This window comes from Neocloeon triangulifer, unplaced genomic scaffold, assembly GCF_031216515.1.
Source record: "Neocloeon triangulifer isolate White Clay Creek 2 clone unplaced genomic scaffold, ASM3121651v1 ptg000015l, whole genome shotgun sequence".
Classification (NCBI taxonomy): Eukaryota; Metazoa; Arthropoda; class Insecta; order Ephemeroptera; family Baetidae; genus Neocloeon; species Neocloeon triangulifer.
This window is the reverse complement of record NW_026775557.1, coordinates 1426335-1448258: the sequence shown is the minus strand read 5'-3', so window position 1 is coordinate 1448258 and position 21924 is coordinate 1426335. Positions and strand designations below refer to the sequence as shown.

The 21924-nt window shown below is 36.8% G+C and overlaps 3 protein-coding genes across 9 annotated transcripts; 1 reads left to right on the top strand and 2 right to left on the bottom strand.

The window, feature by feature from the left end:
* Positions 1–4317: 4317 nt before the first annotated feature.
* LOC132202291 (DNA polymerase lambda) lies at positions 4318–9507 on the bottom strand. 3 transcript variants are annotated; one of them, XM_059629120.1, is made up of 4 exons: positions 9286–9507; positions 9082–9132; positions 6763–6979; positions 4318–6384 (listed from the first exon to the last, which is right to left on the bottom strand). In XM_059629120.1, exons 3-4 carry the CDS (start codon positions 6969–6971, stop codon positions 5652–5654), a joined length of 942 nt encoding a protein of 313 aa, XP_059485103.1. In that variant the 5' UTR covers positions 6972–6979; positions 9082–9132; positions 9286–9507; the 3' UTR covers positions 4318–5651. The 3 variants fall into 3 exon arrangements, with proteins under 3 accessions (XP_059485103.1, XP_059485104.1, XP_059485102.1); XM_059629119.1 differs by lacking the exons at positions 4318–6384; positions 6763–6979 and adding exons at positions 7148–7760; positions 7832–8159 and having other exon boundaries at positions 8567–9132; positions 9286–9486; XM_059629121.1 differs by lacking the exon at positions 9082–9132 and having other exon boundaries at positions 9286–9506.
* A 232-nt stretch (positions 9508–9739) lies between these two features.
* On the top strand, positions 9740–11210 carry LOC132202295 (uncharacterized). The gene is made up of 6 exons (XM_059629126.1): positions 9740–9829; positions 9916–10068; positions 10380–10574; positions 10626–10737; positions 10795–10932; positions 10987–11210. The coding sequence occupies exons 1-6, from the start codon at positions 9824–9826 to the stop codon at positions 11154–11156; spliced, it is 774 nt and encodes a 257-aa protein (XP_059485109.1). The 5' UTR covers positions 9740–9823; the 3' UTR covers positions 11157–11210.
* Positions 11207–21842, bottom strand: LOC132202296 (transmembrane protein 47). 5 transcript variants are annotated; one of them, XM_059629132.1, is made up of 7 exons: positions 21683–21838; positions 19814–19952; positions 18902–18971; positions 15317–15503; positions 14417–14566; positions 14276–14347; positions 11207–13081 (listed from the first exon to the last, which is right to left on the bottom strand). In XM_059629132.1, the coding sequence occupies exons 3-7, from the start codon at positions 18950–18952 to the stop codon at positions 12918–12920; spliced, it is 624 nt and encodes a 207-aa protein (XP_059485115.1). In that variant the 5' UTR covers positions 18953–18971; positions 19814–19952; positions 21683–21838; the 3' UTR covers positions 11207–12917. The 5 variants fall into 5 exon arrangements, with proteins under 5 accessions (XP_059485115.1, XP_059485112.1, XP_059485113.1 ...); XM_059629129.1 differs by lacking the exon at positions 19814–19952 and having other exon boundaries at positions 21683–21842; XM_059629130.1 differs by lacking the exon at positions 19814–19952 and having other exon boundaries at positions 14285–14347; positions 21683–21842.
* Positions 21843–21924: the final 82 nt, after the last annotated feature.

The following is a 21924-nucleotide window of genomic DNA, read 5'->3' as shown; positions in this document are numbered from 1 at the left end:
TAATAACAAACAAAATAGATAATACGCCGCGTGGCGTTTTTCTTCTCTTCCTCTGACAAAAATGTTCATACAGGTTGTTTTGTGGTTGTTTGTTATTTACATTTTTCTCACAACATCCATACCTATGTAGATTCATACTGCAAAAAAACTTGAATTTTGAAGAGAAATGAAGAGATTTTCCATTTTTTATTATTCAAATAATAAAAGATTTATTGTTGTTTATTTGTCCACATGGTTACATTAAATTGTATACGTCAAACTTGAATTATTTAAATTCATTAAGATATTCATCTCTATACTATTGTAAGTTTAATTGCAAGGACAATTTATAGTATTGTGCACAGCGTTATTTTTTTGTTTATATTTTCTAATTTAATTGCAAACCAAATGAAAAATAAAATTTTAATATGAAAGTGAAAATTTAGGGCTTTCCATTTTAACACTGAGAAAATAGTATAAGTTCTTCTCCTTAATTGAGTCAATTTCTTCAAACAAAAGTTCAATACTTATAAACTTTTTATATTTTTAGATTAATTAAATATTTTCTCTTCAAGTTTTGCATTTTTTCAAACAGTCACATGCTTTTATGGTGATCTATTTCTATTTTCTTAATATTGTTACTTTATTAACAAAGAAGACTAAATTATAGTATCGTAAGACAATACAATTAAGTTAATCTTTTGGTTTAATTTTGTAATCATAAATTATAATTTGATAAGAACACCATTTGGATTTTTTTTTCTCACAGACTCAAAAATTTATTTAAAAAAAGGAGCAACTTTCATGTAGGCTTTTGAACTCCAAATATCCATTATTATATATTATGCGTCGTGTTAGTCCTTCGAGTTTCTTTGTCGTTGATCAACGGTCGCGCCAAGAAATCTTCGCTTTTGAATTAAAGACGTTCTCATTTCGTTATTCGCCCATTATTCCGTCTTACGCGATGAAGGTTCCAAGACGTAAGACGATATGCACGGCAGTGTCATGCAAATCAAACGTCACGCCTCCAACTCGAGCAGTACAAAGCGCAGAGCTGTTGCTCTCTTCGAGAAAAAAGAGACGTTCAACCGTCAAGCGGAAACGCACAAATTATAATACGCTCGCCGGCGCAGCTAAAAGAGCAAACGGTGATGTATGATTTAGTTATAATATAAAAAGTAAAAAGAGTTTATTTGTTGAAAAAAATAATGCTTTATAATGATAAAAAAATGGTGATTACAAAAAAAATGGAATTAAATTAATTACCTTTGGACTTGCGGTCATTGAGGTCATCTTCTAATGATGGGCACGCGTTGCTAATGAAAAAGTAATAGCTCTCCTCTCTTAATCTTGCAGTCAATATATTTATGTATTTAGTACTTCGGCTCCACATAGACTCACAATCAGAATCTTAATATCTTTAAAACTTATAATTTAATATACTTTCCTTATGTGATCTTTAATTTAATTGAAGAAATGCCAAAAATACGTACGTCAAAATTACAGTCAAGTAGTTACAATTGTGTTTAGTAATGCATCAATTATTTAAAGTATATAAATTAATGTAAAATAAATGTAAAAAACTTTTATTCAACTATGTATAATCAAATTATTGTATAATAATATAATAACAATAAAGTAATTTTAAAAATTTAATAAATTAAATTTAAAATAAAAATAAAACAAATTATTATTAAAATTAAATAACATAATTAACAATTTCTTTTTAAATTGTAACTGTTTTAAATAAAGAAAATCTGTTGTTTAATTGGGGATGCTTCTTAAGTTGGCCATCGCAAGTCATTTTAAAGCTAGTTCAATTTTAACGCGAAATTATAGAAGAGCACATTCTTTAGATTAAAAACTTAATATGCCTGATAGTTTTCAGATCTATTTTTAACATTATGTTTATTTTCAGTGAAAATTGGAACAATTTTGCAAGAAGTTTTTAATGAGTTGCGTCTAACGCCTGATTTCTATATTAAAATGTTTTTTTTTTTTATTGTTAGGCCTGTCGTCGTTTTGTCACTGCATTCATTGAGGAAAAGGACGTAGAAAAGATGAGAGAAATCGGAGACGAGAGGACTGCAGACTTTAAGCTCAATAATAATATAGCGCGGCCGGAATTTTGATTCTGCAGGTCTCGTCTTTCATCTCGTGGAAAATCAGCGCGGCGCAACTCGCGGCACAACAGCGAGTCTCGTTCCATCCCCCGCCAACAAAGGGAGCTTTTGCCATCAGCAAGATAATGTTTCATATCCGGCGATAGAGAGATATTATACGTCTTTTGTACATTAGCGATGGTGCTTTTTCCAGCATCCAAAATCGTTGAAAAGTGAACTAAAGCGCAAGTTGCTAGGACTTTGTATAGAGAGCCGCGCAATGACAAAAATTGTCATTTGCTTTACGCATTATCTGCAAACTTTTATATATAGACGTGCAATGTCATTAAAATCAATAAAATCTGAGCATTTGTTTACATGGTTTAAATTAGAAAATATTTTCAAACGTTTTATTAGCATGTGTATTATACATTAAACGGGTTTTAATTTAATTTCATATCTTTTACTCAATTTACTTTTGTATTATTTTAATTTAAAATTACAAATACTTAGAATTTAAATTACTTTTTGTAATTTTTCCAATTCAAGATAATAATAAAATAATTAAGTTTATTAATATCATTTGTTTTTTATAGTTGGCACTTGGCACAATATAATATTTACTTTACACAAATTATGCTTTTTTTGGATAATTTTTTTATCAAATATGTATTTACAAGTAGCCTGAATGAAATGTGTTTACTATTTAACTAGAAAAATTTCTTATCGAAATATGCTGCCAGCGTGTTCTTTTTTATTCAATAATTTTAAATCATCTCATTTAAAATAAAAATGATTTGCTTCTGATCACAGATGAGAAAAAATAAGTTATTAAGAATTGTGAAATTAATTTCCCTCAAATTTCTGAAATATTTCAAAGCAAATAACGTTTCAGATAAGAAAATCTCTCCACGCCGTAGCTATTTTAAACCATTACACACCTGCAAGTACCGCAAATAATCCTAAATTAGGTCCAGCGAGAAAAAGAACGGCACAGTGCGCTGATAACAATCCTTTTTCCATGCCTAATCCTTTCGAATTGCGGGCGGCTGTCGCCACAAAGGAGAGAAAGCCACATTTTCCTGGAAACTGGAACTTTTGCCGCGTGGCGGTACCTTTCGTCGTCAAATCTTTACTTGGACGAGACGCTGCTTTTCTGACATTTCACATCGGCTTACACGGGCGGCTGCATTTCCACGCCGGTCCAGCCGAATTGAGCGGCCTCAATCAAAGGGAGCTCGCAATTTTGGCATCCAAAGAGAAAAGCCAGGTAGCCAGAACCGCCGCACATTGTTGTTGCACCCTTGTTTGTCTGATGCTTTTCAATTTCGGGCTCCAGCAACGATCCGAGCAGGGCAAAAAGCGCCCCATTAGAGCGGTGCGTGCGAGAGAAAACTTTGGACATTGTGTTTGGGCAAGGGCGCGTCACCAGATTGCCCACGCACAGTAAAAGACTCCGCTTTTGATGCGCTCATTATTTTTACCTTCTACAGGAAAAGCTCAGAATTTTGACAACAACAAAAAGTTCCGCCAAAAGATGGTCTTGAAGGGACAATTTATTCATCTTAAGTAATTTTTATTTGTTATCGAATTGTTAATGTATAAAATAATTTTACCATGAAGTTTGAAGTTGTGTAAAAAATAATATGGAGCTTAAACGTATTTTGCTAATATTTTTTATAATTATAAAAACTATATTTTTTATTTAATTGACATATTATTTTTTATTGCTTTAGTAATTATTAGTCATCCTGTTAAGTTTACATTATTTAGAGAAAAAATTTAAGAATACAAAAAATTTAAAGAAATATATATAAAAAAAAAAGCAATAGTAATTATATACCAATTTTTTTCATTTATTGTTTTTTATTTATAATTTAAATAATAATAGTTGTATTACTCGTACCACTATATAATAATTATTTATTTAAAGCTAAAAAATTAAATAGCCGCAGTGATAGATTTATTTAGTACAAGCGCTCAAGCTCTGTGTGCCCTAGGCAGACAAGGAACTTAAAAAGACACCGGAGAAACATTAACTGATTTAATTTACTTAAGCGAAATTCCATTTTCAAACGTCAATTAACCCTTTGGTTTGCTCCTTGAAAACTATATTAATGTAAAAAAGATGATTTTTTTAATATAATGAAAAATAATTTGTCGCTATAATTTTCTTACTTATAATGCTAGACTTATTGGTGTCTAAATTAAAATGCTTAGTTTTATCATGGTTTCTATTTGTTGAAGACAATGCACGTTTTTATTATTATTTCACCTTGTGTGTGTAACAACAGCCTAATTCACATTTGGTTACATACTTTAATATCCCGTTATACAGCACAAACACCTGATATTTGTATTGATACTTGTTCGCATATTCGCTATCATTTTACATTAATACCTCCGCGGCAGAGCGGCGGTTTTTACATTTTTCAAACGTACAAGGTACAACGATTTTGGCCGCCTCCGCTCCAAGCTCGTGAATAAAATCAGGCGCGCTCATATTTATATTTTTGATACAAGCGGCCCGAATTTCGACTTGAAGCAGAGTGGCGGCGCTTTTTGTCGATTTATTTATCCTCTATATCTCATATCAAATATTACAACACATTGGTTTTTCTGTCTGGACCCTTTAAGGGCCGATAGAAATATGATTGTATGCGTCTCTCGAGTGCGACTGTGGCAAAAAAGCGTTCGTGCGACATGACAGGCTGGTCTGATTGAATCAAACTTGTTGAGGAAGACTCAAAATATACAGAGAGATTGGAGAAGAAAAAATATATCGCCCCAAAAAAATAAATTCTCATGTGAATCTACAACATGATAATATGTTATTGTTCTGCGTTACAACAGATTTATTGACCTGCGGTAATGGAAGCATTTAATGCTAAAATTGTCTAGTCTTTGAAGCCAGGGCACTAGTGGTCCGTCTTTTTCTTTGAACCAATAGCCAAAATCAGTCAAAATACTTCCCTTTGGAAAAATTCAGGCAAGTATTTTCTACACGAGATCAAATAAAAAGTAAAAAAACATTCACAAGGACATTATTTTAAAAAAGGAAATAAATGATTTAAAAACTAAATATTCAGTAGAAAAGTAAATTCCGTAGTGCGCAAAATAATATGTTCAGAAATTAAATGTATCATTAATTATGTTTTGCGCACCTTGGGGAATTCCTTTTCAAAAAAAGACTGATTTAATAGGTTACATTCCAAATTAAAAATTGTTAATTAATAATTTTTGAATTATTCAGACGTCTCCAACAGTTTACAGACAAAATCGGATCACGATTATTTTTAAATCATTAAATTTTGGCCCGCAATACTGTTTTTCTGCGTAGTGTTGGATTCGCTTCATATTAGTCAGCAAGGAATTTTAAAATCTTTCTTTTGGAATTAATCGGTAAACCATAAAAAAACATGAAAGCCCATGCACCCAAAGAAAAATCAGTCTTGAACCGCCGCGTGCCCTGAGAGTTGGAGAACAAAAAGCAACGCCTACGAACAGGGGGGAGTGACAGAGACGGGACATGGATGATAATTTTTTTTGAGTCTCTAGCAGTCGGACGATTCAAGGTCTGGGAACCTCAAGCGGCAGGTGCGGTCGAACGTGATTGAAAAACGACTTTGAGGGAAAGGGCGGGTAGTAGGAGAAGGGCTCCTGGGGCGACGGGTGGTACGTCGGCTGGTGCGGGTGGTGGTGGGGGTGGTGGTGGTGGTTGACCTCGGGTCGGAGGTGGCCCTTGCAGTGGGCACTCCAGTCGTCACGTCCGGCAAACACCTGGCCGCAGAGGTCGCACGGCCAAGAGGAGGCCACCTGGCCCGCGGCCGCCTGCCCGCCGGCGTCCTTGTGCTTTTTGGGCTTGGCGTCCGCCTTCTTGGGGGCGGCGCCGCCGCCGCCCTCGCCCGGCGGGTGGTGCCTCTGCTTGTTCATGTGGATGACCAGCCTGTCCCTGCGCGCGAACGCCTTACTGCACACGCCGCACACGTACGGCTTCTCGCCGCTGTGGATCCGCATGTGGATCACCAGACCGTCCTTGCGCGCCAACGCCTTGCCGCACACCGGACAGACAAAGTTCTTGCCACTGCTGTTCTCGTTCGCCTGCTGCTGCTGCTGCTGCTGTCCCTGCTGCTGGCGACCGCCCAACTCGTCCTTGCACTTCTTCGGGTAGCTGCCGAACGCCTGCTTTTTCGACGACAGACTCGAGGCTGCCGCCTGGTGCGGAGGCAGGTGCTCCATCCGAGGCGCCACTGGCGGCGGCCCTGCCATCGACGGCGCCGAATTTGGAGTCATGTCTGCCGGCCTGAAAGATTCAAGACTCGTTATTTTTTTATAAAATTCCAAAAAAAATTTAAAAATGATTTAATAAATATTTCACATTAATTTCATTGACGACAAGTTAAGATTATTCCATTCCCAGTCTGCAAGAAAACTAATTTACTTCCATATTTAAATTTAATTTTTATTTTTAAGATATTGGTAAATTGAAGTAAAATCTAAAAATTCTGTTTATTATTAAAATTGGAAAATTTTTGAAATACTTGACACAAGCTCATCACATTTTTTCAAAATGAATAAAAAAAACGATTGGGTATTCCATTATTTTACTATAGAATTATTATTTTAAATAATACTTGATCATGGGCGATTTTGTTCTTAAATTTAGGAAATTATAACTCACCATGATCCAAGCGCTCTCAAGACCCTGATTCCATCTTCGTATCCTAAGCCGTTATCATCTGGTATGATGAAGGTTGGGTCTTTGTACTCAGGCACCTTGAGGATGTGGTCCTCCGTCTCTGGCTTATAGCAAGGCGGCCGGTACTGACTCATGGAAGGGAAGTGCGCTCCGAGGAAGGCAGCTCGCTGCACTTCGGCCAGTTTGTCCATCACTCATCCTGAACAGAGGGCAGTTACAGAAAATTAAATCAATTTTGAAAACAAATTTACATTTCTAAAATTAAAAAAAAATATATATATATATATACTCATCTTTCGAGAAATGCAAATATTTAAATATACCGAGGTATTGATAATGGAAAATAATAAACATTAAATTAGACAGATTTCATTATGGTCAGAAAATTTATTAATAATTATCAGGCAGCCTCTGAGAGAACTTCCAACGCATGCTCCCTGTCCTCAGGAGCTCTAAACGCGACCCCTAACGCCTCGAAAACGTCCTTTTCACTATTCGCCGGAATCACATTTCCGTTTGGCCCAACGAGAGCATGATCGCTGAGGACCATGTTCTTCTTGATGGCCACCCTTCGCAGGGAGCGGTTGAAGTGAGCCGAGCCTGTGTAGTGGACCAAAGCAAACGCCCTTTCCCTCCAAGGAACGACAAACAAATCCAGCCGTCGGTGCACCCCTGAGGACGGACTGCGGCAGATTCCCATGAACTTGTGCGACTTTTCATGCGAGCCACTGAGATCATCCGTCAAAAATTGACTTTCCTTCAAGGACGTGAGCAGTCTTTGGAGGAAATCTTCAGTCTTGGCCTCTTCTGGAAGGCTGAGGACAATGTCAATGTCCCCGCAGAGAGGTTTGCCTCTTCGAAACGAGCCGCACGTTTCAACCCAAACATCTGGTTCCAATTTTTTGGCGTTTTCCTCCACCTTCTTCGCAATTTCCTCAACTTCTGCCCTTGGAATTTTTGAATTAATTTCCGTGAAAAATCTGAAAAATAAAAATAGTTTTAGTAAAAAAAAAATTATAATTTCCTCGAAAAAAATGCTATTTTTTCTTACTTCAATCCAATGGCTTGCTGCCTGCTCAAGGTGGCCTTGCTCCGGAGATCTTCGAGGGTTCTGTAGCCTTGGGCGTACCAAGTCTGGGCCGTCGAGGGTCCAACGCCCCACACGCCGTTGAAAAGAGCCAGTACCTGAGCCTGCTCAGATCCGCACACCTCCCCCGTCTTTTGCAGCTGGCCCGTCTCAAGCAGCTCCCACACCTTCGAGGCCATTTTCTCGCCCAAGCCAGGCAGAGCCAAAGCCTCCTGGTAACTCTTGATTGGTTTCTTGTAGCACTTGATGGCACTGATGGCCTTAGTGTAGGCAAAATTTCGCCACTGGTCACCTGAATCGCGCCAAAATAAAATGAAAATAAAATAATAATAACAACAATAAAGAGTTGCAACCAGTAAAGTTAATTAGTTTTCATTGGTTAATAGAAAACTAATTGAGCGATTATAAAAATACTAATAAAAATAAAATGATTTGGTCACAAATTAACTATGGAAAGTATTGCTGACCATTTTATTAATTTAAAAAATAGTAATAAAACAGAAAAAAAATTATTTTTAAAATAAAAAATATTTTTTTTATTATTGATTTTAATTTTACTAAAATTAAATAAACATGATTCTATTTTAATGCATTTAAAAGAAAAAAAATTTTGACATAACATTCGCGCAAAATTGAGAAAGTTCAAATTTTTAAATAATTTTTGTTGCAAAATTTTTTAAATAAAATTAAAATTCGAACCAGAATTTCGATATGCGTCAGCCAATTTCTTCAGCTCTGTGATTAGCAGCAGATTGGGTTCCGAACTCGCCTCAGACTCCTTTGATAACATTGACGCCGCCTTCGAGGGTCCAGGACTGTCCGATCTAGTGACCTTGACTTCCCTAGGCGTCTCACAGGGCTCCGGAGCGGCCCTCTTCTTGCCGACCCTAACCAAAAACTCGTGCTCCGGCACCAACTTCTGCTGTTTGATGCACTCGCTGAGCCAGCGAGTGGAGACGAGGTGGCCCTCGGAGGCCTCCGGAGGCGGCCGTGACGCGTCGAGGGCCGCCTCAAGCACCAGGTGGGTCGCCCCCCGAGGGTGTGGTGCCACTCGGCCGCCTAGGCGCGCTATCTGAGCGGCGAACAAGGCGCGACGCTTCTTGCCGAGTCCCTCGGGAAAAATAAAGACGCGGGCGCCGTCGAGAGGACCCTGCATCCCTTACTGCCGAGACAACGAAAGGGTGGTCGGGCTTAAAGCACTCGGAACTGCTTACCAGCGGCAGCCTCAGGTCCGCCAATTTCTCTTCGCGTCGTCTCTCGAGGGGCTGAAATTATTATGCACGAGAGTTAAAATGACACTAACAAATCAATAAGACTAATCGATCAACCCCCTGCGCGCATCTCCGGGAAAATAGTACGAGATGAATGAGGGAAGATGGTGTGGGTGTTTCACCCCTCTCACACTTTCTCTCTCTTACCCGCAGCCAGCAGCAGCGGCGGCGGCGGCACAGCAGCTCCTCGCCGCCCCACGACAGCCACCCTCTCCGAAGAGACTGCTCTCGTTCGGGGTGCAAAAAAATAGCCGCACACAAGGGCGGACGGCCGCACACTATAAACACAAATCAGCTGGCGCTGTGGCCAGCAGAGATTTTATTCACTCTCACACATGCACGCTCGTCGGCTCGCGCGTAAACAACACACACGGCGCATCACCTTCTCGGACAAAAACAAAGCAGGTATGTAGTGTGTGTGCATTTTTAAACAACTCGTTTTATTTTTATTGAAAGCGAGTTCTAGAATTATAAAAACATTTCGGTTCAAATTCTTCGTTACGTGAGCCTAGTTTTATCAAATATGAAGAAACGGGGATTTTGTTTACCTCGCATGTTTGTTTACAGAATTAAAAAAAAAATTATTATACATTTGGAATTTGATCCTTTTATTTCTCTCTGCTATATTAGGATTTTTGATGCATATATATGTATTCATGGATTAACAAAAAATAATTCTCTAACAATGCAGGTGAAAATACATATGGACATTTTAATTTTCTTTAATTCATATATATTTCTTTTTTGCATAATTATAATAATTCTTTTTAAATTTAGATATCAATGGAGAAGGAATTCAACAAGCCTTTTGTCAGCAGCGTTGGAAAGGATGAATCTTCTCGGCTTTGGATCCAAGCTGAGAAAGTATCTGAAGGCAAAATTAAGATGAAAATACTGATGAGGTCCGCAGAAAAGGCATGGACTGCAGAAGTTAGTAAAATATGACTTAACAACACTTATATTATTTAATAATCATAATTTTAGATAATATATTTTTGCGCTTATTATTTTAAATTTTAATTAAACCGTAAAAATTATTTTCTTTTATAATTTAAAAAAAAAAAACATTTTTTTAGGAACTTCTAAAATTACTTAAAAATATTTAGGGGAGAAGATGCATGACAACTTTTATGATTATAACATTTTATATTATTTTCTGCTATCCAATGTTTTTAAAATAAAATATTCTATTTTACTGGAAAATTAACACAATATTTTTATTTTTTGTATGTTTTATTCAGTTAACTGATGCCACCGCCAGCAAATATTATACACAATACAGCCTCTCAGCCAAAGACTACTGGAATGCAATCCTGTCTGAGCTTTTGAGTCCTTCTGAAAACTTTTCCATTTCTGTTCGCAATGAGGAGTTTGTGGTTGAAAAACTGGGCAGCAATCAGATCAGATTAGTGTATGCAAAAGTGGACGTTGAAGAGGTAATTTTTTTGTCTCATTATTTATTTAAAAAAATAAAAAATTGTTTCTAGGCTCCATTTCTTCAATGTCTGCTATCAATGACAGAGACTCTCCTTGAGACGCAAACTGAGCTGAGAAAATCTAACAAGAGATTAGAGAAAAAAATTGTTGACGTCACTGAAGGTAGTTTCAGTTTTTGAAAGATAATATATAAATATTTGCTAATTATATGGCCTGTAGATAAAGTTATTCTGCAAGAGCAATTGGAGAAATTTACTGAAGATGCAGTTACAAAGGAGGAACTTTTGCTTTCAAATTTCCTAGCTGTCCTTAACGCCAAGAAAGAAAAGATCCAAAGGCTCCAGGACGAAATTGAAGGTATTTTTTTTTTTTTGCGTTTTGAATTACAAAATAAAAATTAAATTTTTAAAGGCAAAGGAGAAGATGATGGAAGTCCTGCAGAAAATGAATATGACGCTGAAACTGACGTCGATGAAGGGCAGGACACTCCTCCGAAGGACCAGCCATCATCTTCGAGCAGGCCCGAAAAAGCCAGGAAGACTGATCTTAGAGATAATTTTGATGATGTTATGGATTTGTAACGTGAATTATATCATAAAAGGAAAAATTTTTAAATAAAAATGCCGAAAAAATGTTAGGCAATTTTAAAGGGTTTTATTTTCTCTAAACCGAATGAAATGAATTCAGTACATACGTGTAGAACATTCCGACAATGTAATATTCGTTAGTTTTGTTTAAATACAGGAAGGGCATTAATTCGAATGATTTTATATCAAGAAGTTTGGGGCGCATAGCATTAATTAATTTACTTGTTTCTGGTAACAACTGCTTGGATATGTCATGAGCAGCGATATGGCTCTTTTGTACAGCGTCAAAATTTTGAAATGATTCCTAACAAAAATCTACAGCAGCGCAATGAAAATTCGAAGTTCATTTTTCAATCACAGTTACTAACCAAATTTATATTATGATGGTTATTTCTTTTCTAAATGGATAATGGCGAGAACGTGAATAATTTATGCTTCAATGCAACGACAAGTTGCTTGAGTGTAAGTACATGTACAATATAAGTTGGATTACATAATAATAAATATATTAGTTCTCTTTGCGTTACATGTATGTAGGTGGAAGAAGTGCTAGAGAGATTTTCCGACAAAGGTGACTAGAAGACATTATTTTGCTTTTAACACTATGCTTTGAATATAATTTGTTATAATACACCATTCTTCGTTAGCTGCAAAACGGACTAAAACAGGTTTTACTTTTTCTGTTTGCCAAGGTATAAATTTTCATGACATAAAAAGTGATGATTAGTCAGAACTAGTATAAATTACAATACGGAAAACAGACATTTTCAAAAAGACAGCTGTTAGTATAGCAAGATTTAAATGCATTTGATATTCTTGAACATTTAGGAAATTGATTGTAACAGAAGTGCCTTTTAATTAATCAAAATGAATGAGCCAACAGTGAGGTGAGTGGCAAACAGTGTTGTAGTGCTATGTAATGTCTCGGGTAAAGTAGTCTGGAAATTTGTGTTACATAGTATAGATTATACAAATAGTTTTGCTTCTCTCTGCAATTGACGAAGCAGTTCCTTTGAATTGTTTCACAATCCCCGAAAGCAAACATTTCTCGTTTCCATTTAAATACATAATTTATATAGTAATTGTTGAATTGATTTCACATGAATATACAGTTAACTCCGTAGTACAATATAACATTCTGTGTTTTCATTAAATCTAATCTCATTCAGTCACACTGTTATTTAAATACTTTCTTCTTTTTTTTCATATATAAAAATTACAAATGGTCACATATTATTAGGAATTCAGGGACAACAAGGTTATAAAGATGCCGTGCCAAAGCAGCTACGTTGGACGATTAACTCTCGTTCACATCTCAAAAACACCAGCTTCTTCATTGTTATATGGTAGTTTAGTAGTATTAATGTTAAACCTCTGTTTAGGAGTTCTCATTGTTTTGTCGTCATATTTTTTTCATCATCATCAAAAAGCAGAAACCAAAAAACAACAACAAAGGAAAGCTGACAACCACAGTAGGCAGGGAGACGAGCTTATCTCTCCTCCACACAACTCCATGACGTTACGCTGCTGACTTCCATTCGACTAGGCCCCTCATCAGGACCATAATGATCTACTAAAAGTTTCCTCATCTTTTGAATTTGCGTCTCTTTTAGTTCCAAGGCGGCTAATTCGCGAAATATGCGTTTTTCGGTTTTCTAACTCCGATGGTCCTTTTGATAGCTCTTTTACTCGAAATTACAGCGTCACGTCAGGGAGAGGGGGTGGAGGAGGGTGCTTCGTGCCCTGCCGGACCCACTAGGCTCTCGTAGAGTCCGTGTCATGGACAATCTTGCGCTCCTTGTAGTAGATCTCTTCCGACTCCTTGTCGCACAACAGCAGGATGACTCCACCGAAGAGGAAGATGGCAGCGCCCCAGCCCACTCCGTAGGCCCAGCCGAACTCCCACACTGTCCGGTTTCCTGCAAATTTCAGCCAAGTGTCAGTCCGGTAATCTCAAGTCTTACGGAACCCAGGCATGCATCCTGAGACCTCTAGCTCTAGGCCCAAAATATAATTTTTCTATAACCAGGCATGCCAACAGCCGTTTTCATGCTCCCATGAGAACAAATTAGGGGTCAGTTATTTGAAGCTTCTAAATTAGCTCGGTTAAAAAGCTCTTCTGTATTTTACATTTTTTTTATACAAAATTGTTAATAATAATGACAACTGTACATGGTTTTTGAAAAATAACGTGTCACCTCATGAGAAGTTTTTTTTTTAAATGCGATGTATGTTTTGTTAAAATGATGATGAGACAGTCTGATAGTGAAAAAAGTGACCATGACCAATAGAGACGAAGTCAGTGCTGATAGCTATTATTATTATTTATATTTAATTTGAAATTTGACTGCAGCCATTATGAGTGTTAAAAAATCATGTATTCCCCAGGAATATATTTTTTGTGAAAGTTGCGTTGAGTCAATGATAAGAGGTTGTGCTTTCAGAAAAAGGGTGATGATGAACAAAAACATCCAAGCCAAAAATGCTGCCATGCCTGACACTGCGTTTACTGTTTTAGTGCAAAAGCTTTTTATATTTCCACAAGAAATTTCCTCAATAGAAGCCCAATTTCAAGATACTACAGTGCTTCAAAAATTTTAAAACTTTTAGCATGATACATATTACGCAACTTCAAAAGTACTTTCAAAATACACAAATTTTAATTTAAATAAACATTCAAAATGCTTCGTGATAGAAAAAAAACTTTTAAGTAAACAAAATTAAGAAATGTATTTCAAAAAAAGAGAGAATTTGGCAAATTTGGTCAAAATACACAAAACACTAATCAATTTTAACTTTCTAACAAATTTGGAATTCATTATAGCTCTGTTAAAACATCAATTACTATTTACATGACATTTCATGCTTTTTATGATTTAGAAAGAAATTTAATAAATAAATTAACGATAATTTTGGTAAAAAGCTATGTGCAAAAACGCTGCAATTAGATTAACATATCAGCACTGACGAAACTTTCATCAACTTACTCTTTGTCTTTTAAAAATTTCAAATAATTTTTTTGGTTTTTTTTTTGGTAATTTTCTCACACGGTTAAATTGTTTTTTTTTTACTGTAAACAAATTGGATTATGGGAGCGGCTGTGTGGTCATTACCTGCCTTACCTTCTTTCAGCTCGGAGGCAAAGTAGACGGGGTAGATGACCAGGGCCAGCAGCAGCGAGATCACTGTCAAACAGATTAAATTAACCGTAGGTATAATTGCGTTAGGGGCTGAAGGGAGTGAGTTTGGCCTACGTGAGAGGATCATGATGTAAACGGCCACTCGGTAGTAGGTGTACTTTTTGCGGTGGTCGGTGCTGCGCAGCCCGAGGCCGGCCATCAGGGTGGCGAACAAGTCGGTCAGCAGACAAACCACACACAGAGCTGCTGCTGCTTTGATATACGCTGCAAGGAAAACAGGAAAATTTGCAAATTTAACCAAATATTTTCTCCTTATAATATAATGATAAATAATAATTTCTAAAATAAAGTCAATTCTTGCCATACAAAATAAATACTTCAGGTTTATTCCAATAATTGAAAACAATTTTGGTTGAAATTAAAAAGTGAGGCGGTTGTACAGCTTAAAGGTATATACTAGGAAAAAACCCAGAATTCAAACAGTCAAGAAAAAAAACTAATTTCCTTCACACACAAAATGTTGTTACTGTTTGAATAAATTTGAAAATTAATTAAAGCACTATAATTTTTGTCAAAATATTTCTCAGCCCACTCTGTATAGCCGGATATTTATTTTCTATGAAACAATATGAAACAATATGAAACAATAACATATGAAAAATACTGAGGAAAAGCCGAATTTCAATTGTAAAAATTTAAATTAAATCAATCCTAATCATGGCAAATGCTGGTAATTTTGTATTTTAATTGATATATATTTGTTGTATTTGAAATATCCATAACTTGATTGCTTTGAAAATACAACTGCTGCTAAAAATTGTTATTGCAAAAACAATTATTTATTGCTATTCCTCATTGCAAACAATAACAATAATTCCTTTTATATTATAAAACTTAATTAACATATAATAACTTAAAATACCTCTAAATTAAATATCTTCCAAAAAAATTGTTTAAAAATTAATTGGATAAATTATTTTATCAAAATGATTTTCAGGATTTGGCTTTGCTTACCGACGTCTCTGGCGGGGTAGCAGTCTGGGTCGGCGACAATGTTGAAGGGCAGTGGCGTGGGCGCGTCGTCGCTGATGCAGTGCATGAAGAGGCCTTGACGCCAGCCGGCCGCCATCAGCCAGTCGGTGCTCGCCAGGGCCATCACCATCAGCATCACCACGATGATCCCGCAGATGAACGCGATGACCTGCCGAGGCGCAAAAACAGGTCAAGTGTTAACAAGTGCTGCCTTTGAAGCGAAAATTGGCACAACCACCCCTCGAGCACAACTAGACACAAAAATAGAATTGTACAGGGGGTGCGCGTCTGCGGGGGAGGCGAGACGGAAAATCTGGTAATGAGTCAGCCGCGAAAAAACAACAACAATGATGAGAGCGACCCTGGTCCTGAGGAGGTCAAGGTCGCCAGAGGGGTGGCGTTTCATTCAAGGGACGGGGTGGAAGGGTGAAGGGCTCGGAGGGTGTCGGCGGGCAGCAAGGGTGCGGCCCAGCTGACCCTGAAGGAGGGCGGCTGCAGGGGTGGTACCTCGGAAATCTGGTTGTTGCCCGCCATGACTGCTGCCTCTGACTGGAGCTGCCGGGGCAGATCGATCGAAATCCACCCCTCGCGCCAGCGCATCAACCCCCGAAACCCGTCCCGCTGCCAAGTGAGAGGCGGCCGGCCAGAAGAGAGCATCTCTCTCCCTGCTGCTGCCAAGACGCGCGCCTGACAACTAACGAGATTTGATATGCTCTTTGTTGTTGTCAACCAACCACCCTGCCCAGACGAAAAAATGAGTTCTGCATTACGAGCAATTTGATACGGAAGTTTTTTTAAAGTCATATTCAGAGACAAAAATATCAATAATATAATAATATTTTTAGACTTTTATTATGTTGATTATAGAAATCGAAGCAAAAAATGTAATTTTTTTAGCATATCTTTACTAGTTTTGTGTCATTTAAAAATTAAAATTTAATAAATATTAATACAGTTAATTTAAATTAAATAAAATAGGTTTACAGTTAATTTAAATTAAATAAAATAGGTTTGATAAGTAAATCTTGTTAATTTGGATACAAAATCCATAATAGTATAAAAAACTATATAAATTAATTATTTTAAACTGTAATAATATATTAAATTAATAATATTAAAAATTTACTTATAAACGCAAAAGACTTCATTGACCATCTAAGATATCCCAGTTTTGATTTCACGTTGATGAATCTGAGGCCGTGATTCCAAACCACAACAAAAACTGTTGAAAGTCACACCCACAACAAAATGAAGATTTGCTAGAGTGTTGCACCGCACTCGGTTTCCAAGCAAAAATAGCCGCGTTTTGAATTACACAACAAGATCCGGACTGAAAAGTACACGCTACGTCACGCCCTGCGGTTTTCTTCTCAATTTCCAGACTCCCAGCGCATTTTCTTTACAACACCACAATATCTGATGTTCCGAGTTTTCCAACTACAAACGTTTCTTACTCTAAAAACTACAACCTCTAGAGCTTTCCAGATGTCGATTTTTATTTCGAAGAGCCTTTGGAAATAATTTTTTATGTATCTGAAAAGGTGCCAGCCCAAAAAATCACCTTGTGCCAAATGAGATTTTTTGATAAATGCTGAAAAAAAGGCCAAATTTAGCTACCTCGGTTGTGAAACGAATTACCCAATAGGAATTTCTTCAAAGGGGAAAATCTGAGCAACCATCAAAGTTCTACGGAATTCTGATCTATTTTCGAGTGAAGCTTTGAAAGGGCGCGCTTGTGCAACGGCCTCTTGTTATTCATTCAAAGGCGCGCCACCGGCAGGACGGATAAAAACATGCATCGCGGCAAATTGGTGTTTGGTAACAGGAGTATTGATTACACGTGGGCGCAGGAAAATAGCACACACCAGAAAGCACACACACACAATGTAATTCAATTATTAATATGGTTTCGTGCCGCCGCTATTTCTCCCCCGCACAAGGTGATCTAATCTGAATGTGACAGCGCACGAGAGCGAAATTTACAAGAGCAAGAGCTCGGTGGAATCATGTGATGAGGATAATTCAAGAGCAGAGGTTTAATGGAATGCGAATGGCATTATTATCATATGCACAATAAAAACTTGCACGTCAAGTTGGATAGTACAAGTTGTATATTATTGCACAAAGTTGCTTAAAAATAATAAATTTAAAAAACCGGATATTATACTATTTTGGTCTATTGAAGAGGGGAAGGCTCAATTTGCCTATAAAAAAAACAGGTGAAGGAAAAAGCTATATAAATTTTGGCAAACCATCAGAAATTATTTTCTTGCTGCTTTTAACTTTAAAAGCAAAGTAATTAACAAATTCTTGAGGTTTTTAAGCCGTCCAATGCATTCAAAACCAGAGTTTACTTCAACATTTTAAAAAGTCTTTTCTCGACCACCGCCGAGAAGGCTCATGAATTATTGCTGCAGCCAAAACATGTAGAGATGTAGAGCAGGATATTGTTTTGTTAAACAATAAAAAAACTCACAAAACCCATAGAGGAAAAGTCGAATTTAAATTCAAATCACTATAAAAATCTTTCATACAGACTAAGAAAAATCATAGTTTGAAATTTTATAATTGGGCAAACATGATTAATTTATAATGGATTTTATTTAAAAATAAACTCTAGTTGCTTTTTTTTCTTTCTCCTGCTGGACCTGCTGTTATCATTTTCGGGAACTACAATTCAAATGGTTGAATATTTAATTAAAAATAAACAAAGGCAGAGCATTGAGAAGTGAAACTTCCTTGATAAGACGTAAGACGTGAAACTCCTAAACCTCTCCTATATATATTTGCTCTGAATGATTCAATTGAAGACAAACAAACCTTTATCTTGGATCGTGGATGGGAAAAGAATATCCTCAGAACAACTTGCGCTTCTCCAAATTCAAAACAAATTAAATAATCAGCTGCAGTAAAAATTGTCCAAAAATTATTCCACAGGCCTTTCTAATTTAATCGCATCTTCAAATCAAATACAAAAAACAGACACCTAAACCCAAAGATTTTGCAGATTTTTACAGTGAGACGCCAAATTTATGAAACAACTTGTGGTGCAAAGTTTGAAATGCTTCCAGCGGATATTGCCCTTTCAGAATTCAGATAGTCTGGCCAACTTGTTACATTTCGCTGGACTGGCATTGTACTGGCACTATAAGGGATATTCTACTGCAAAGCAAGCAATAAACTCGCGTCTTTACGGTCTGCAGAAAGACAGATAGAGTGCGCGCCGAGGCCATTATTATACAAAAGCAAGACGCGCGCTGCAGCGCATAATAATAAAAAAGATGAGGCTGCCACTTTCGGGCGTCCGTCCCCAGATCGATGCAATACAACGGAGGGTCTCTTTCTATACAACAAGTATGTAAGTCAGTGTCCTTTCTTTTGTACACGCAGCAGCAGCAGCAGCGGCAGCGCTCTATGCATATAAGCACTTTACGAGCCTTTTAGGCGAAACAAGCTCACCGTCGTCTCGACCCGGAGTCCGTACTCGGCGTTGTTGGGCGCGCGGTTTTGCACCATTGTGCCTGCGTGTCAGGAAGAACAAGAAGAAGTGACACCGGACTAACTCACCTTGAGGGGTCGCGTGATGGTCACTGTCTCGATGGTGGTCGTGGGCGCCATTTTGCCCTCAGAAGGGCGCCTGTAAGAATCATCACAATACATGCAGATTAGCGCACCGCTCACTTTTGGCAAGGGCAGTGTCAAAATAAAGTACAATCAAAGTTTGCCACCCTTGCAGAAAAAAAATTAATAAAGGTATAAAAGTTAAAAATGAAGTTTCTTGGCGTACCACAAGGAAATCTCAACCCACATTGAGATAATTATACTATCAGAAATCACACTATTAAAAAAAAATTATGTTTTCTTCCAATAACCCAAAAACTGAATATTTTGAGATAAATGAAAATTTTATGACTATGCGAATCGGGAGAAAACTGAAATTAAATGTTACATTCCCTGAGAAAATAATTAAATCTTGATCATTTTAGCCAATATTATATTTAATTTTTCACATAATTCTTGGATTGATTACAAAAAAAGAAGAAACTCTGAACTCTTATTTTAGTTAATTTTTTTAGAATATTTTGTTTTCTTTACTCAAAATTAAAAATTTTATAAAATGATCATTTCTTTAAATTTGTATTGTTAAATTTATTACTAAAAAAATTCAGTGTTCCTCAAAAATGATAAAAGAAATCTCATTAAATTAGTAACTTGTGGCTAATTGCCTTTAGGTAAAGACTTTTTTAACTTTTAAACACCGGGTTTGTCTAAAAAAATCTCGCGTCTCGGAACGTAATTCCACGTAAAGACAATTGTTCTAATTACTAATTTAATTGTTTCCCGTTTCGAGTAGTTTCTTTGGGTTTAAAATTCTCAAAAAAATCTCATTACCAAAAATAATTTTGTTAACAAAAACACCAAATCGATTGGTCTTTATAGCATGCAATGAGTTCTGGGCACAGGAAGTGGGTGTCTCACCTGTTAGGGATGTGAAGGTTGTTGGGCCGCAGCTTAGTCGCTGAGGGTTGCTATCGGGGTCAAAAAGTTGGCGAGCAAGCAGGCGAGTCAGCACACGACACACTGGCACAAGGGAATCTTGTCTTGACTCAAGTGTTCACTGCAGACATGCAGTTAGTCTCCGTTAGGGTTGTTATTCACATTTTGCATCTCCAAAAGAGCACAACTTGACACAATAAAAGAAGGGAGGCAAAAAGAAAAAAGAAACTGGAGCCAAACTTTTGACATGGCTCTGAGCTATTTGCAGTCGCAGGGCTTTTGAATCTGTTTGTTCAATTTCAAAAGAAAAAAAAAATTTAATTAAGAAAAATTTTCGTCGAAATTGTTTTAATTATTTATTGACTACCGCAAATCGGAATGGAAATAATGACGCAAATTGAATTTCCTCGTCGGATCGATTCAAAGTGCCATTTTAATAAATTATTAACCATGAGCATGAACAGAGCGGAAGATAATTTGAGTGGTTGTCAGCGTTAAGTAGAACAAAGTGCAGAGGTGGAGATAATAATTTGATTGACTCTGTCAAGGATCAAGTCGAACTGCACACGATGGTGGGCACTGACCTTTTAACGGGGTCAGTTAATCTTACTTAGAAGCTAAATACCCATAAAAGAGTCTTACTGATGTCGTAATCTTGCGTGGGAAAGAAACGCTCAGAAGATGAGATGAAATTTAATACATTATGGTTGTAATTAAAAGATTAATTAAATAACCATCAGGGTTTTTGACAGAGACGTATTATGCTATCAATAAATTTAAGTTAATTTAAAATAATCTCTTGTGGAGAGAATCTAAAAAATGGATGGTTGAGAAAATTACTTTAACTGTGAATCTATATAAATTGATCAAGCTGTAAAACCAAATGAAATTAATTTTAAGTTTAGTCCATATAAAAAGCAAAAAAAAAAATTAATTTTCAATTGAAAACTGAAAGGGTTTAAATATAGCTAAAAGTTTAACCAAAAATATTTTACAGCCCATCTTGTATTACTTTTACATAGCTTATTAATGAACCTAAAAAAAAAAATCATCATCATCTTTATATTTAAAGAGACACGATTCTAGCAACGCCTCTGCTAATTAGCATATTGTCAATGCGTCCCTTCAGTGACCATTCAAATCATCATAAATTAGAGTCCAGACCGGTCGTGCTCGGAAGCTATTCAGCGTCAAAATTGCTGTTCACTCGTTAACAGAATAATAATTTTCTATTAACCGTTACAATGGTGAATTATGGGAATTATTTTTTATGCTTTCCGCTCGCAGCTGCTTATATAAGCCATAAAAAATTTATTCATTTAAAATCGCTCAAGTCACGTTTCTCTTTTCCGACTGAGAAGTACTCAAACCGGGCAATTTTGTTCATACTGATAAGAGAAAGTGCCGAGACCATCCTACTTTTGCACTAAAAAAAAATATCCTGTGCCTTTGTTGACACACTGCCGAGATATAAAAAAGCAGAGAGAGAAAAGGGGCGTGCTCAGCTATGCGTCAAAACTGTGAGTCAGGCGCTGCTTATTAATGCAGTATGAATTCCAATAATAATTCCACGTTTGTGCAATTCCGCAGTTTTTCCTTGATAAAATTTTTGATTAAAAAATACGGCGCGATTTCTTGGCAAATGCGTGTGAAATAAATCAGAAAATAGGTCATCTTGATAGGCACAGCTTTCTGTCTCGAGAAGCGCGAGTCCGAATCGAAAAGCCCCGCCACACAGAGAGTGGTCCGCACGTCTAAAATTAGATTGCTTCGCTTTTTAGTTATTTTTTCTCGCAAGCATGCGGTGTTACTAGATCAGAGTTAAAAAATGCAATTTTTGATGCGTTTTACCTCTCGTTTTGGTAATCCAGAACCACTGAAGTCGAGTCAAACTCACTGAAATCGGGCAAAGAGTCTCCTTCAAAGCTAAATCCACCACTCACTGCAGCTGCCCGAGCCGAACCTTTTGTCGAGGCCATGGCGGCGATGTCTCTATGAAACATCGGGCCTTTTCATCGATACTTGTTTATTGAAACTTTCTAAATCGTCGCTCTTAATTTATTCTGAAAATATATTACAAGCATTTAAAAACA

What these genes read in the sequence shown, in the direction of transcription:
- LOC132202291 (XM_059629119.1), bottom strand. Translation starts at nt 9,023, where the DNA reads ATGCAGGGTCCTCTCGACGGCGCCCGCGTCTTTATTTTTCCCGAGGGA. An exon ending in TGACGCATATCGAAATTCTG is followed by an intron (nt 8,160 to 8,566) that starts GTTCGAATTTTA and finishes GGCGCGATTCAG; the next exon opens with GTGACCAGTGGCGAAATTTT. An exon ending in CAGCAAGCCATTGGATTGAA is followed by an intron (nt 7,761 to 7,831) that starts GTAAGAAAAAAT and finishes TTTATTTTTCAG; the next exon opens with ATTTTTCACGGAAATTAATT.
- LOC132202295 (XM_059629126.1), top strand. An exon ending in AAAAGGCATGGACTGCAGAA is followed by an intron (nt 10,069 to 10,379) that starts GTTAGTAAAATA and finishes TGTTTTATTCAG; the next exon opens with TTAACTGATGCCACCGCCAG. An exon ending in CAAAAGTGGACGTTGAAGAG is followed by an intron (nt 10,575 to 10,625) that starts GTAATTTTTTTG and finishes AATTGTTTCTAG; the next exon opens with GCTCCATTTCTTCAATGTCT.
- LOC132202296 (XM_059629127.1), bottom strand. Translation starts at nt 16,138, where the DNA reads ATGACTTTAAAAAAACTTCCGTATCAAATTGCTCGTAATGCAGAACTC. An exon ending in GCAACAACCAGATTTCCGAG is followed by an intron (nt 15,504 to 15,841) that starts GTACCACCCCTG and finishes GCGCCTCGGCAG; the next exon opens with GTCATCGCGTTCATCTGCGG. An exon ending in GCTGAAAGAAGGTAAGGCAG is followed by an intron (nt 13,082 to 14,275) that starts GTAATGACCACA and finishes TGAAATTTGCAG; the next exon opens with GAAACCGGACAGTGTGGGAG.